The sequence below is a fragment of the Nicotiana attenuata genome, unplaced genomic scaffold (assembly GCF_001879085.1).
Source record: "Nicotiana attenuata strain UT unplaced genomic scaffold, NIATTr2, whole genome shotgun sequence".
Lineage (NCBI taxonomy): Eukaryota > Viridiplantae > Streptophyta > Magnoliopsida > Solanales > Solanaceae > Nicotiana > Nicotiana attenuata.
In genome coordinates, this window is record NW_017671893.1 from 120,065 (window position 1) to 136,490 (window position 16,426).

Here is a 16,426-nt window from a genome sequence, read left to right on the forward strand (position 1 = left end):
TCCACCACCTCCAAATATACAGGAGGACATGTCGCTCAATAGTCCTATTGATGCTGCTTCCCCTACATCACATAGTATGGATTCTCATACATCATCTACTGCTGACTCTATTATGCACTCACCAGCAACATTACCTCAACATGAAGGCAATTTTGAACCTCGCAGAAGCTCTAGAACTTCTAGACCTCCTATTTGGATGCAGGACTATGTAGGTCACCAAAAGAATGTCTACCCCATTTCCAACTCTGTCAGCTATCTCTATTTGAAACCTCACTATTCAAAATGTTTGGCTTCTTACTCTTCTGAGACAGAACCAAAGACTTTTGCTGAAGCTGCTAAGGACCCTAAGTGGGTTGATGCCATGCAACAAGAAATTCAAGCCATGGAAGATAATCAAACTTGGAGCTTGGTACCATTACCATCTGGGAAGAAACCTATAGGGTGCAAGTGGGTGTTCAAAATTAAGTATCATGCTTCAGGAGAGATCGAGAGATACAAAGCTCGACTTGTAGCAAAGGGCTACACACAGAAGGAGGGCCTTGACTACACTGACACTTTCTCACCTGTTACTAAAATGGTGACAGTCAGATCAGTTGTGGCACTAGCTGCTTCCTCTGGTTGGCCCCTCTATCAGATGGATGTTCATAATGCCTTCTTGCAAGGCGACTTAGTTGAAGAAGTTTATATGCTTGTCCCTCCTGGTTTCTCTAAGGGGATTGCCAAGCAGGGGGAGTACCTTGTATGCAGGTTGCATAAGTCCTTATATGGGCTTAAACAGGCATCCCGACAATGGAATACCAAGCTATCTGAGGCACTACAGACCATGGGTTTCTCTCAAAGCCACTATGATCACTCCCTATTTACTAAGAAAACTGACACATCTCTTATTCTAGTGCTCATTTATGTGGATGATTTGATAGTCACTGGGAACAACATTACAGAAATTAACAGGACAAGGGCCAAGCTGCAGCAGTGTTTTAGAATGAAGGATCTTGGAGAATTGAAATTTTTCCTTGGGATTGAGTTTGCTCGATCTGAAAAGGGCATATACATGAGCCAACGTAAATATGCATTAGAGCTAATTTCAGAACTTGGATTAGCTGGAACCAAACCTTCTAGCACACCATTACAAGTAAACCAAAAATTGACCTCTGTTGATTTTGACAGGTTAGCTTCTTCTTCTGATGACAGTGCTCAAGATCCTCTCTTGAAGGATGTTGGTGAATATCAAAGATTAGTGGGAAGATTATTGTACTTAACAATGACTAGGCTGGATATATCATTTGCTGTACAAACATTAAGTCAGTACATGCATTCTCCCAAACAGTCTCATTTAGATGCAGCAAAGAGAGTTGTCAAATATGTTAAAAATGCACCAGGGCAGGGATTGTTGTTACTATCATCAGGTGATGGGACACTGAAGGCATACTGTGATGCTGATTGGGGGAGCATGCCTCCAAACTAGAAGATCAATCACCGGTTACTGCGTATACTTGGGCAATGCTTTGATTTCCTGGAAATCAAAGAAGCAGTACACAGTGGCAAGAAGTTCAGCTGAAGCTGAGTTTAGGAGCATGGCTTCCACTGCAGCAGAAATTGTATGGCTCATTGGTCTGCTTGGTGAATTTGATGTAAAGTTACAACTGCCTGTGGCTCTATTATGTGATAGCAAGGCAGCAATCCAAATCGCAGCAAATCCTATCTTTCATGAACGTACGAAGCATATTGATATTGATTGCCATTTTATTAGAGAGAAGATAAAGGCTGGTATCATCAAGACTATACATGTGAATACTAAGGAGCAAATAGCAGACATGTTGACTAAGGGGCTGGGAAGAACACAACACCAGCATTTGCTTTGCAAGCTTGGAGTGAAGAATATTTTTCTACCCTCCAGCTTGAGGGGGAGTATTGAGCTAGGATAGTATTTGTATATGTAGAAAGTTTAGGGGATAAAGTGTACAAATTAGAAGTTAGTACCTAACTTAACTAATGGGATGTTAGTTAGTGTCTGTGTATAAGTAGTTTGCTGAGGTTTCTTTGTAAGCTAATTCACTCTTCTCCAATCGTGAATAACAATGGAGATTTTGCAGACTGCCTTCTCTCTCAATCTCTCATGCATGTCTGCCTTCCTTGAAATCTGACAGATACAATCGTATTACTAGCAACTAATAAATTATGACAACATGCTAGCTAGATTAACAATTCAATCGTGGACTTTTCTCATTTTTCCAATTCAAAGTCTAAATTTTGCTGCGAAATGTACCAATTGACTAACATTTGATTGTTTGTTAAGGCATTTCTATTTTTAACCCACTTTCTTGAATGAGTTTATGTTATATATGCATCATTGCAAGGACTTTATACATCATCAGATTACCTCTACATGTTGTTGCAGGAAATGATCTATTTTATTCTAAAGATTATAATTTTTACGTTTTAAGAAGGTTTACCTATGAATATTCTTTACTTTTGGTGACCTAGAGTCAGGGGCGGATGTAGCTACCCGAGTAACGTTAGTATGGAGCTTAGATATATATGTAAAAATTATAATTTTTTTAATAAATACTAAGTTTTGAACCCATAATGTTAATTGTGTAATGAGTCAATAGTAAAAAAAAATAAACATTGAACCCATTAAACTAAAATTCTGGATCAGCCCGGCATATATAGTGTAAATTTCTTTTATACTAACAATGTACATAACTTAAACTCTGAATGAATACGTAAATTCACCATGCGGGGAGTTCTGAAATTGACTGTTGACCTATGTTGCGCGAACTCTTCAAAATGTTGCCGCACCCGTGTCGGATACTCAAAAAATACACTACTTTTGAAGTATCCGACACGCCCGGCGACATTTTCGGAGAGTCCGAGCAACATAGTTGACCGTTGATTAGAGGTAGAACAGATCACGACATTCTTGATTAATGTTACTTCTTGATCAACTTGAACCTGCTTGCATTTTAATATGAGAAATTACCTTGACTTTCCTTTTTAACAAATGGAAGCAAGAATATTAAAAATGACTAAGACGGAAAAAGGATGTTTAACATTGACCAGATTGTGCTATAAGTACGTAGTTATAATAAGCCAAAAGCAAACAAACTTGTTCAAAATTTAATGAAACTAGACTTGCTATAACAATGAGCATGAGCTGGTTAATAACAATTTTAGCCATTGCTGCTTTCTTTTCTTCCCAATTAGCTTATGCCTATGATCTCAATCCTCTACAAGACATATGTGTTGGAGTTAAAGACACTAACGCTTCTGGTAAATCATATCCTTCTATTGTCACGAAAGTTTTTTTTAACTAATTTCTTCTTTTTTCTATTTTAAACAATATTGTATGTTATATTATAGTGTTGATAAAAGCCATATATCGCTTCGTCGCTTCATAGGTGAAGCCATGCACTATATATACTATAATTATAGTCATCTTTTAGCTCTAAACATATCAATAATATTTCAGTTAACTTGTGCAGTATTCGTGAATGGAAAGATTTGCAAAGACCCAAAACTAGCCACAACAGATGATTTTGTTTACCCTCGAATCCGGATAACAATTGAATTTATATGGGGTTTTAAGGATCCGTGAACTAAAAGATACAAAAGGTTTTTAGGTTAAGGAAAATAAAGATAAAGACTCAACAATTGCTGTTAAAGTAAATAATCGCAGAATATAATATTGCTCAGAACAATTGTGCTTGATGATTCCCCAGAATTTAGAGATATCCCCTTTTATACATTCTGATTAAGGGTAAAAATAAGGTAGGTAAATTGATTACATCGTGGATCCCTGTAATTACGCCTTAATGGCCTGAAGTGGTTGAGAAAATCACGTTTGGGCGAGATATCCGGCGACGCTTGGTTATCCGTTACGAGTCCGGCTTCCGACCTTGTGTGTTTCTCCATCCGGTGGTGACTCCTATCGAGCTCTGTAACGGTCTCGAAATGACTCGACCTCGGTTGTAGACGTGGCCGTCGTTCTACCTTGCATCCAGGTCGGGTTCGATGGCCCCGATTTGCTCCGGACCGGACCCAACCCGGTCGGGCTCAAGCAAAAAAGGGTATCACCTAATACAGATTTCTTTGCTTCAGGACTTAATGTAAGAGGAAATATAGTTCGAGCTAAGTTTGGTTATTCTATAACTGTTGTGGATGTAAACACAATGCCTGGACTCAACACACTTGGTATTTCTTTCATTCGAGCTGACCTTGAGCCACGTGGCCTTATTCCACTACACACACACCAACGAGCTACTGAGCTCATAACTATATTGGAAGGAACTATTTATGCTGGATTTCTTCTACCTGATTCTCCAAATATCTTTAAGAGTCATCTCTTCTCGAAAATTTTGAATCCTGGCGATGTTTTTGTGATACCACAGGGTCTTATTCACTTCCTGTATAACGTGGGGAAAAAAAATGCAACCGTACTCGCTTCTTACAATAGTCAAAATCCTGGATTCGTCATGATTCCTAATTCCATCTTTGCTTCGGATCCACCTATTCTCGACGATGTTCTTGCCAAAGGTTTCCAGCTTGATAAGAAAGCGATTAAACAACTCCGGAAGAAATTCTCTGATTAGGATAGTATATGTTATTAGAAATAATATTATTGTGTTTTAATAAAGTTTTGTGCAGCTGCTCAACAGCGATTTGTAATAAGTGTTGTAACACTTTCTCTAAGTTTAACACTGTTTGTTGTATTTAATATCCATCCGTTTAATGTAAGCTTAAAATATTTGAAGAATCTGTGTAGATCCGTAACCAGTAGATATATTCTTGCAAATGTAATAAAAATAAGTACTACTTCTATCCTATGTTTTTTAATTGCTTCAGTAATTAGTACTACTTCCTTTATCTGATAATGGATAAAAGATTTCTGTGGCAGTTACAACTGGAAGTATACATTTTGAGAACCCCAAACAGAGTCTGACAATTTATATCTTTCTATTTGTTGTTGTGTAATCATCTAGTCCATATCTGATATCGAGTGGCGGAGTCAGAATTTCCGTTAAAGGGTAACATACCACGAAATTAAGGGGAGTCAACACCTAGTATAAATACATATAATTTTTTTTTTTACCTACTTACACAGTGTATTTTTCCCGCAAAGGGGTATCATTTGACACCCCTTCCTATAATGTGGCTCCGCCACTGCCTATACCCACTTATCCAATTAATGTAGATTCGCGCTGCTGCTTAAGACTCATTAAAGGGAAAATGCTTTCTACCAAGAATTTTCCAATTTTCATTACTTGAATCCAAAACCTTTGATTAAGGATCGAAAGATCCTATTCAACCCAATACATGAGGTTGAAGCATGCATAAACTCAGAAATTACACCAGGCTTCAACTTAGTACTGCCTCTGTAATCCTTCCAGTTAAAGATAACCAATGATTTTCTTTTTTTTTTATGGAGAAATAAAAGAGTTTATTGCCAAATGAAGTTTTCGCAAAATATGTTACCATTACAAAGGTAAACTTTATATTGCAACTGAATCGCATATTGTATAGTAGTACTAATTAAGGGTTAAAAACAAAAAATTAAACTTTTAAAAAAGAAATTTTTTTGGAGCTAACTGTCCTCAAATAAACTACATTTTTTAGCATTTCAAATACTACATAATAATTTTATAGGAAACAAAAGAAAGGAGGACCACGTACGGAAGGAAAGATATTGATAATTACATAGGACTAGGATATAATAATGGATCCAATATAAAGGAAATACCAAGCGTGTAAAAATGACTTCTATCTAATATACACCATGTGGTTATATTGTCACATCGACATTTGGTACTTTAATTTCTGACATGGCTAATTTTTGTACGAAACCTATATCATTCTTTTTTCTATTTGGTTAAACATGATATTTGAAGCATTATGACAACACATGTTAAGAAGTCACGTGGAAAGAATAAAAGCAATAATTTTCAAATTTCATAAATAAGAGATGTTCAATTGAAATTAGGAATTAAAGAATTTAATTGTTTAGCGACATATGAGCTTGAAAACTTGGAATTATTATAATAATTGTGTAAATTAATGTCCCGGAAAACTTTTGCTAAGTATTATGTTCTCGCGCTATAAGTTGGACACAAAGATGTGTGAAAAGTTATGAAGGCATAAAATACATAAATCTTATGTTTAAAAGGTTGAATGGATGGTTATAAGAGGAGAGGAGTAAAGTGGAATCCATTGGAGTTGTTTAAGAGATGAAAATGACCTTAGCCGCATATGACTTAAGTTTCAATGGGCATATCTATCAATATATAATGAATTGAGATTTGAGCTATATATCAAAAAAAAGCTCTTGAAGTCTAATTTCTAACATTTCAGACCATTCTTCATTTCGATGTTCCTATAAAAACTAATAGGCGTTTTACCGAAGCCTATCATGTTAGAAAAATGGACCGCGTTCTGGGCGCCCAATGGTGCGTCAGGCGCAAATCAGAACTCCAAAATCAGAAATAATTTATTTGAGGCGCTTTGGGTGGTGCTGGGTGTGGACCGTGACGCAGAAGGCATGAAATATAAATAAAAGGGACGGGGAGAGAGAGAGAAAATACCCTCATTCTTTAAAGATTAAACCTCCCCTCTCGTCCTCAAGTCATCCAATGGTTCTTGATAGGTTATATGTGTATCCATGTTATGTTTTGATGATCTAACAAACTTACTGTTAAGAATCAGATAAGGAACCTAATACAGATCCTCAAGAACTTAAAGATCAATAAGTCTCCAATTGGAGACACAGTTCAACTCTTCAGAGTAAAATGAACCACTAAGGGAATAGATAGCTACCAGTTCCCAAGGAAACTGCACAAGTCAACAGTCCCACCTGTAAAGTTGTTGCCTGCACGCGCTACAGTACAGAAACAGTGCAACAGTCAACTTTATGGGGAATGCCTTTTACCTAACTTGCTTACATCATTCTAAGTGATGTCACAAATGTATTATTAACATCAAGGAAGGTAAAACAAATTCACTTGAACACTTAGAGAATTCGCTCAAGCATACTCACTGTTATTGATCATCGAGCAAATGATTCTCAAGTGCATCAAGAACAAAGAACAACACTGTTACAGACCAGTTCTCCATATCAAGTTATTGTATGTCCTTAGTGGAGTTATAACTTTGTAAAAGCTCTTACTTGTAATTCCTACTTAGCTTACTTAGAAGCATTCTGTAGGAAACCCTTTGTAAATCATAGACCCTTGTGTTTGTGTCTTGGCTAGAGTTAGTCGAGTTGTAAAGTCTTTGTAATAGAGTTATTACAAAGTGGCTTGTAATAGAGTGTGACAAGTTAGTGAGGGATTAAGAGGTTAATTCCTAGGTTACATAAGTTATCTAAAGTTGCTCAGTAGTGAAGTTGAAATCCTACAAGGGTAGGTCGTGGTTTTTTGTCACGCCCCGAACCTGGTCCTGGACGTAACACGGCACTCGGTGCCTGACTACATGTGACCGAGCAAACCAACTGGCTGGCTGAATAAACATGTGATATAATAACATAATGAATGCGGAAGATAAACTAACACATGCTGATATAATGAAAGTCTAAATGATATAAATCAAAGTGCGGAAATACTAATATAATTCTGGAATATATTTGTAGCCCACATGGCTTAATATGAAAAGCATGCGACTCTGTCTAGCTGTTACTCTAGTCTATGAAGCCTCTAATGAAATACTGAAAACACTAACTGTTTGAAAATACTGAAGACTGTAAGATAATGATAATGCCCCGAAAGAACTGGGGATCACCAAATAGCTGGTACGAGAATCCTAACGCTCTGAATCGTCAACTTGTAAATCATTACCTGCATCGTGAGATGCAGGCCCCGGGCAAAAGGGACGTCAGTACATTTGAATTGCACTGTATATAAAGCAACTGAAAGAAAGAATTATAAATGCTGAAACTGAAACTAAGCTGATACTTGAGAATTGATAATTGGTACTGAAATGATAACTATTGAAACAGAAACTGAAACGATAGCCGATAACTAATAACTAAAATGATAACTGATAGCTGATAACTGAAATGATAATTCATAATTGAAATGATAACTGATAACTGAACTAATAACTGATAAATGAAATGATATCTGATAACTGAACTGAACAAAGGAAGTAAAGATATGAATACTCCCTCTTCTGAATGATGAACAACCTGTTTATCTGAATAAGCTACGGCCTCGGGCCCAATATATATGTGCACAAGCTACGGCCTCAGGCCCAAGTATACGTATACATAACTACGGCCTCATGCCCAAAAATACATAAAGAATAAACTACAGCCTTAGGCCCAAGTATGCATAAAGCATATAAACTACGGCCTCAGGCCCAAACATGCATAAAGCATAAACTACGCCCTCAGGCCCAAATACAGGCGGTCAACATTCAGGAACTGAGAATCAAACTGCAATACATGATAGTGAAATACTGAATCATACTGAGTTACATGATACTGGAATACTGGATCACACTGAGTTACATACTACCGGAATACTGAATAGGACTAGACTGAGACATGTATTCTTGAACTGATTATGAACACTGAAACTTCAACTGTTTATGGAATACTAAGTAATCTATACTAAGACTTGGGGGCATCAAACCCAAGTCTATATTGAATACGCACTGAGCTCACAACGTTCAGAATGAAAGTGGTGAACGAGTTATGAAGCTAGAGAATAGAAGTTCTACAACTATTCAAGGAACTAGGCTAAACTATATTTCTGAGGCAATTAGTGACGTCGTAAAAGAAACGTAGTGTAGGGAGAATCATTAAAATTCCCAAACATAGAGAGTTAGCCTCACATACCTTAAACTCCTGCTCTTGAGCGTAATACAACATTCGCCAACCCTTTCAACTTTAATCTATATCAATACAAGTCAAAGGGATTCCATATTTGCAATAATTCTCATGTTTTGATCACTTAAGCATTTTATCAAACACTCGGTGAGAATAAAGCTTTATAGTCCTTATTAATGGTGTCTTTACACCCAACAACCCATTCTCTTGTTCCTAGTTAAATTCTAAACTCTCGAACGATTATAATCAACATTATTCTTCATCACCCATAAGGTAAACAACACCCTTAACCAATAATCAACAATCAACACCCCAACCCTATAATTGTTCATGTTTTTTTATCAAACCCATCAACTCATATCTCATGAACTAGGATTTATAATCATTAAACCAGTGCTAGAATCAATTAGAGGGTGAAGACATTACCTTTTTGAAGTTCAAACCCTTTGAATTCGAATTCTAGGCTTCCTTCTCTCAACAATGATGTCCCAATCGAATATCTAATGATAGGAGGGTTTACCCATGTTAATAAGATGTTGGGAAATTGAAATTAACTTAGAATCACCATTATAACTTACCTTGGATGGTGGAGGGACCCTTAAGGAGTTAGGTTTTTGAGAGTTTTACTTTCTAGAGCAAGTTTTTATGTTTTGGGGTTGTGGGGGACGAAATAGGGCTAAAATAATGACTTCCCAAGTTGACCACCGCGTCCCAGTAGACCTGACCGAGGTAAATCGCTGGAGCACTGCCTCACGACCGTGGTCGCGGTCAAACACGGTCGAACACGGTGGTTACGCACTATTCTGTAAAATGGGCATAACGTTTTGCACAAAGCTCTGTTTGGGCTCCACAATATATCGTTGGAAAGCTATTTCAAAGGCCTACAACTTTCATGCTTTGAGTGTCCCTAAGTTCCTTACACGTTTTCACTAAATCCTTCTAGAAGATAGACCTTATGCAAACTTAGTCGATTTTGTCAAATCTTATGCACCTCACTTTCCATCTTGATTTTGAAACAACTATTTTCACCCATAATCATCCCGATAGGACTTCATATGCCTAAAATATAACCTTACTACTCCTTTACTCATTTATACCTAATCCAAATGTACAGGGTGTTACATTTTTAATCTCGTTGAGCTAGGAGTTTTCCACGTAAAATTCTTCTGTGTTCACTTGCTTACTGCAATATGCGTCCGTTCTGTGGAAACTAATAGATAACCTAGTTCCCTATACAGTTTGGTGGAACTTTTAATTCTATCAATTGGTATCAGATCGAGTTTTTTCTATCAGGTTAACACCTAGAAAGGATCCTCATGGCTGCTCCGCCAAACTTCGGAGAAGGCCAGTCTACTTACAAACCACCAAGGTTCAACGACCAATATTATGGATGGTGGAAGACTAGGATGCATGACTTCATCATCGCTGAAGATTTCGAGATATGGGATGTCATCTGTGATGGACCCTTTGTTCCTACCAAGACTGTTGGCGACACAGCTGTAACCATTCCCAAGACGAGGAAGGAATTCAATGACGGTGATCGAAAGGCCATAGAAAAGAATTTTCGTGCAAAGAAAATTCTTGTTTGTGGCATTGGTCCTGATGAATATAACAAGATATCGGAATGCCAATCAGCAAAAGAAATCTGGGAAGCCCTTCAGACAGCTCATAAAGGAATAACATAGGTCAAGCAATCAAAGATTGATATGCTTACAACTGAATATGAGCTTTTTAGGATGAAGATGATGAATCCATCCAAGACATGCACACTCGTTTCACCTCTATCATCAATGAGCTTCACTCTCTTGGAGAAATCATTTCAAGAAACAAACTTGTCAGGAAAATACTCAGTGTCCTACCCAGCTCCTGAGAAAGCAAAGTAAACGCTATCACAGAGGCGAAGGACTTGCAGGAGCTAACCATTGATGAGCTTGTCGGTAATCTAAAAACATATGAAATGAAGAAGAAGAAGAAGAAGAAGNGACCCTTAAGGAGTTAGGTTTTTGAGAGTTTTACTTTCTAGAGCAAGTTTTTATGTTTTGGGGCTGTGGGGGACGAAATAGGGCTAAAAAAATGACTTCCCAAGTTGCCACCGTGTCCCAGTAGGCCTGACCACGGTCCCGACCACGGTAAATCGCTGGAGCACTGCCTTACGACCGCGGTTGCGGTCAAACGCAGCCGAACGTGGTGGTTATGCACCATTCTATAAAACGGGCATATTGTTTTGCAGAGAGTTCCATTTGGGCTCCACAGTATATCGTTGGAAAGATATTTCAATGGCCTACAATTTTCATGCTTTGAGTTTTCCTAAATTCCTTACACATTTTCACTAAACCCTGCTAGAAGACAGACCTTCTGCAAACTTAGTCGATTTTGTCAAATCTTATGCACCTCACTTTCCATCTTGATTTTGAAACAACTATTTTCACCCATAATCATCGCGATAAGACTTCATATGCCCAAAATATAACCTTACTAATCCTTTAACTCATTCATAGCTAATCGAAATGTACAGGGTATTACATTATCCCCCCCTTGGGATTATTCGTCCTCAAATGATTATCCTGATTGTAACTTCTGCTAACTCCGGACCTTAAACGGGTCTGGTGGAAACATGAACTTTCATTAACACTTGCATACTAAACATAATGAATACATTATTACTGAACTGTTGAGATACTGAACTGAACTGCATTGACTGAATATTGGTCTAACATGGATACGTGAATACTGAACTAACATGGATATCTGAATATTGAACTGGCACGAATAATTGAGTATTGAACTAACATCAATATCTGAGTACTAAGTTGGTATGAATATCTAAGTATTGGATTGATATGAGTAGCTGAGTATTGAACTGACATGAATACCTGAGTACTAAACTGACATGAATATCTGAATACTGAACTGACATGAGTATCTAAGTACTGAACTGACATGAGTATCTGAGTACTGTAAACTTGAATGTTATAACATGACACGTGAAATACTAGCTGTACCGCCACTAATTATGGTGGCAACTACAACTCATAAACTAATTGACCGATCCTTCACAAGATTCTATATGGCCCAATATAGCAGGGACTATGCTTCCCCTTCTTCCCAAATCTCATAACGCTTTCATAAGCGGAACTTTCAGAAACACCCAATCATCAACTTGAAACACTAGGTCTCTATGCCGCACGCTCGAATAGAACTTTTGGCGACTCTGAGTTTTCTCCAACTTTGAACCAACCACTTGGTGATCTACACCTTCGCCCATACAGAGCTTCGTACGGTGCTATCTTGATATTAGAGTGGTAGGTTATTATTAGCAAGGTCAATGAGAGGTATGTCATCATCCCAATTGCCTTTAAAAATCAAGGATATCCTCAACTGTTTGAATAACGCGCTCTGCCTAGCCATCTTTCTGAGGATGAAAAACTTGTGCATAATCCTTTCTGAAAGAACTTCTAAAAGTTTATTTTAAACTTAGCACCACAGTCCCAAATGACGGACAACGGAGTCCCATGCAATCAAACGATTTTCTGAATGTACAACTTGGTATAATATTCTACTGAATCTGTGGTCTTTACTGGTAAGAAATGTGCTGACTTGGTATGTCGATTTACAATCATCCAATCAAATATGATTTTAAAATAAGCAAGATAATCCTATCATAAATTTCATATTACCATCTCCACTCAAAATATGTGTATTCTGTGATAAAACACTAGGCTTTCTGCTGCCCGACTTTCACTTGCTAACATTTCGGACAATTTGGCCACAAGGTCTGTGATGTTCTTTCTCATGTTGGTCCACCAACAAACCTCCTTAAGACCATGATACATACTTGCGGTACCTGAGTAAATGGAATACCTGAAATTCTAGGCTTCTAGCATGATCTTCCCTCTTTAAGTCCATCTATGTCTGGAACACACAATTTGTCGTGGTACCTCAAAGTACTATCATCTCCCTCTTATTCCAAAGCTATCATTTTATGCCTGTGAATCCCCCTCTTTCAGCTACAACAAGTAGGGATCACCAAACTATTTCTCCTTCACTTCGCCTACTAAGGGGGAACAAGTCATATTCTAGACAACAACTCCGTCATCTTTAGAGTCCGAAGTCGAACTCCTTCTTGGCTGGTGAACTTCTTTTATCAGAGTTCTCTTATCTACCTCAATCATGAGTTATACTTCCCACACTTTATCTTCTTAAGAACTTCCTGAAAATACTTATAGAATTGTTGTGAGCTAAGTCTTTAACCAGTACTCCGAAGACTAGAGTCTCGTGCAATGGCACTACCCTAGTGATACATAACTGGGCATGATTTTATAGCTTTCTGTGATCACTTTATCATCAATAACTAAACTCGGTGATCATTCTACTCACTTTGTTTTTCTTACACATGCTAGACATAATCCGTGTGGTAATTATACAATTTTCCCTCATTACCGAACTGATTTTCTTTTTCATATCCCATGCTACTATTCGAGTTTAAGATTTTACTGAAAATTTTCACATCACCCCTTAGACCAAAGGTCTTATACTTGTGGATCCTTCTCTATTTGCTGAGATCCAAATAACTTTCCTTATTCTCTGCAATTCTTTGTACTCCACGTCAATGACGACTCATCTTCCAACTTACTTCTGAGAAATCTTTCTTACTAGGAAAAACTAAATTATTCACTTAACGGAAATCTAATGTATTCATAACTATCATACGCATACTCTGCTCACACTGTCACTCTTGGGGAGATCACTTTTCGATAATTCTTAAAGGCTATTCTTCTGTAGTTTGCTCTCTCACTGCCTAGCTGATTTTCTTCCCCCATTGTCACTGTGCTTCAGGTTTAACTTAAACTCTTAAAGTTCTAACAAGCGTTCGGTATTTCAAACCATCATCCACTCACTAGAGTTAACCTGGCTAAGTAATTCAGATTGCACCTCTACTAGCTCTGCTGAAAGTGCTAATTCATTGTATCTACTCAAACATACTCACTATTTTGTTACTAACCACCTGCTAGCGTCATGTGTTCATGTTATGCTTTGAATAACTAATGTGAGGCATAAGGTTATTTCTAACTTCCCTCACCATCCAACCCTATTCTACGGTCGCATACTATTTTTTTTTTTTTTGAACTATGTACATATATCACACTTAGGGAAAGTTCATATATCTTAAACGAAATTGGAATATATAACCCCTAAACTTTCTATATACTTCAAAATCACTTCAGACAATAAACCTTCGGCCTAAACACATATTGACATCATTTGAAGGGGAACTGTCATACCTTTTATCTCACAATAATAGCCACTTCTTATAGTAACTTACTAATATGGTACTTCTAGTTCTGATTTGTATAAATCTAAACAACTTAAAATCGTTCCCTGAAATTCACTATTGGCTGCTCTTGGTTATCATTGCATACATCATATCTTCTATTCATTTGCATGAGTTCTACAAAAAATACATCTCTAATAATAACAATCGATTTTGACTCCTAGCTATTTTACCCTTAGGCTCTTTTCTGTCCAAACTATAGTGACCAATTTTAGGGTCTGACATCTGAACTATCATCATCCAACTTGTGGCTCCATTTCCAAAAATTAAATGAAGTTGTTCTAGGAGGTAAAACACATACGAATACACTAAAATACACAAACTTGTCCTTCAGAGTATACCATCATCAAATAAATCACTTCTTATACCGTCCGATGAGTCTTCGATCTTAACCAGACCTAAAATATGCGAAGGTTTCTATATAATCACTGTTACTTGTATTTTATTTGAGAACCCATATGCATCACTGTTTACTCACAAGTCACCAGAAATTTTGATACACTGAAAATTGGATATTTGGTAAACGTATAACTGAATATTGGCGTACTGAATAACCATATTGCTAACTAAAATATTGTATAACCGGTAACTGAGGTAAATTGATAACCATAAGACATGATAACTGCTTTTGTACTTTCTGATAAGGTTATGATCTAATATGTACTACTATCCATTGCATCACACTTTTAACGTCCTCCCAAGTCTCATATTTACCAACATGTACTCCATAATTATACCCCAATGGGCAATTATCCTCTCTAGGACCTTAGGTTTCTCCTGTGCGTCGCTTGGGCATCCAATACGTTTGGAATTCGATAGGAAGAAAAGGTTACCTATTGCTCTAAGATTCATGGCAAGATCTAGAGTACAAAGAAATGAGACAATCCTGGATGTCTTGGTAGTTAACCGTTTATATTAGTGGCCGGCACACACATATAAAGGAAACTCCACTAGACACGGCTTCATAGAATTCCTAGCACTCTTGAACCTAGTGCTCTGATACCAAGCTTTGTCACGCCCCGAACCTGGGCCTGGACGTAACACGGCACTCGGTGCCTGACTACATGTGACCGAGCGAACCAATTGGCTGGCTGAATAAACATGTGATATCATAACATAATGAATGCGGAAGATAAACTAACACATGCTGATATACTGAAAGTCTAAATGATATAAATCAAAGTGCGGAAATACTAATACAACTCTGGAATATATTTGTAGCCCACATGGCTTAATATGAAAAGCATGCGACTCTGTCTAGCTGTTACTCTAGTCTATGAAGCCTCTAATGAAATACTGAAAACACTGACTGTTTGAAAATACTGAAGACTGTAAGATAATGATAATTCCCCGAAAGAACTGGGGATCACCAAATAGCTGGTACGAGAATCCTAGCGCTCTGAATCGTCAACCTATAAATCATTACCTGCATCGTGAGATGCAGGACCCGGGCAAAAGGGACGTCAGTACATTTGAATTGCACTGGTATATAAAGCAACTGAAAGAAAGAATTATAAATGCTGAAACTGAAACTAAGCTGATAATTGAGAATTGATAATTGGTACTGAAATGATAACTATTGAAACAGAAACTAAAACGATAGCTGATAACTGATAACTAAAATAATAGCTGATAACTGAAATGATAATTGATAACTGAAATGATAACTGATAACTGATAACTGAACTGATGACTGTTAACTGATATGATAACTGATAGCTGAAATGATAAATGATACTTGAACTGAACAAAGGAAGTAAGGATATGAATACTCCCTCTTTTGAATGATGAACAACCTGTTTATCTGAATAAGCTACGGCCTCGGGCCCAATATATATGTGCACAAGCTACAGCCTCAGGCCCAAGTATACGTATACATAACTACGGCCTCAGGCCCAAAAATACATAATGCATAAACTACGGCCTCAGGCCCAAGTATACATAAAGCATATAAACTACGGCCTCAGGCCCAAACATGCATAAAGCATAAACTACGGCCTCAGGCCCAATGCGTATGTCAATATAGACTGGGTTTGATGCCCCCGAGTCTAGGTATAGATTACTTAGGTTATGCCATAAACAGTTGAAGTTTCAGTGTTCATAATCAGTTCCCAAAGAATTAATGTCTCAGTCTAGCCTATCCAGATTTCCAGTATTATTGTAAGCTCAGTGTGATCCAGTATACAAGTACTTGTTAACCTCAGTATGATTCGTATTTCACATCATGTATTGTAGTTTGATTCTCATTTCCTGAATGTTGAACCACCTGATAT

At 37.4% G+C, this 16,426-nt stretch overlaps 1 protein-coding gene across 1 annotated transcript; it reads left to right on the top strand.

The window, feature by feature from the left end:
• The first annotated feature begins 3,128 nt into the window (after positions 1-3,128).
• LOC109210766 (germin-like protein subfamily 1 member 17) lies at positions 3,129-4,592 on the top strand. Its single transcript, XM_019374233.1, has 3 exons — positions 3,129-3,273; positions 3,486-3,535; positions 4,086-4,592. Exons 1-3 carry the CDS (start codon positions 3,147-3,149, stop codon positions 4,590-4,592), a joined length of 684 nt encoding a protein of 227 aa, XP_019229778.1. The 5' UTR covers positions 3,129-3,146.
• The last annotated feature ends 11,834 nt before the right edge of the window (positions 4,593-16,426 follow it).

Bases quoted from the DNA above. Each gene is read 5' to 3' on its own strand.
- LOC109210766 (XM_019374233.1), top strand. From the start codon at position 3,147: ATGAGCATGAGCTGGTTAATAACAATTTTAGCCATTGCTGCTTTCTTT. The intron at 3,274-3,485 runs GTAAATCATATC...TAACTTGTGCAG, and splicing joins TAAAGACACTAACGCTTCTG to TATTCGTGAATGGAAAGATT. The intron at 3,536-4,085 runs GATTTTGTTTAC...TCACCTAATACA, and splicing joins CAAAACTAGCCACAACAGAT to GATTTCTTTGCTTCAGGACT.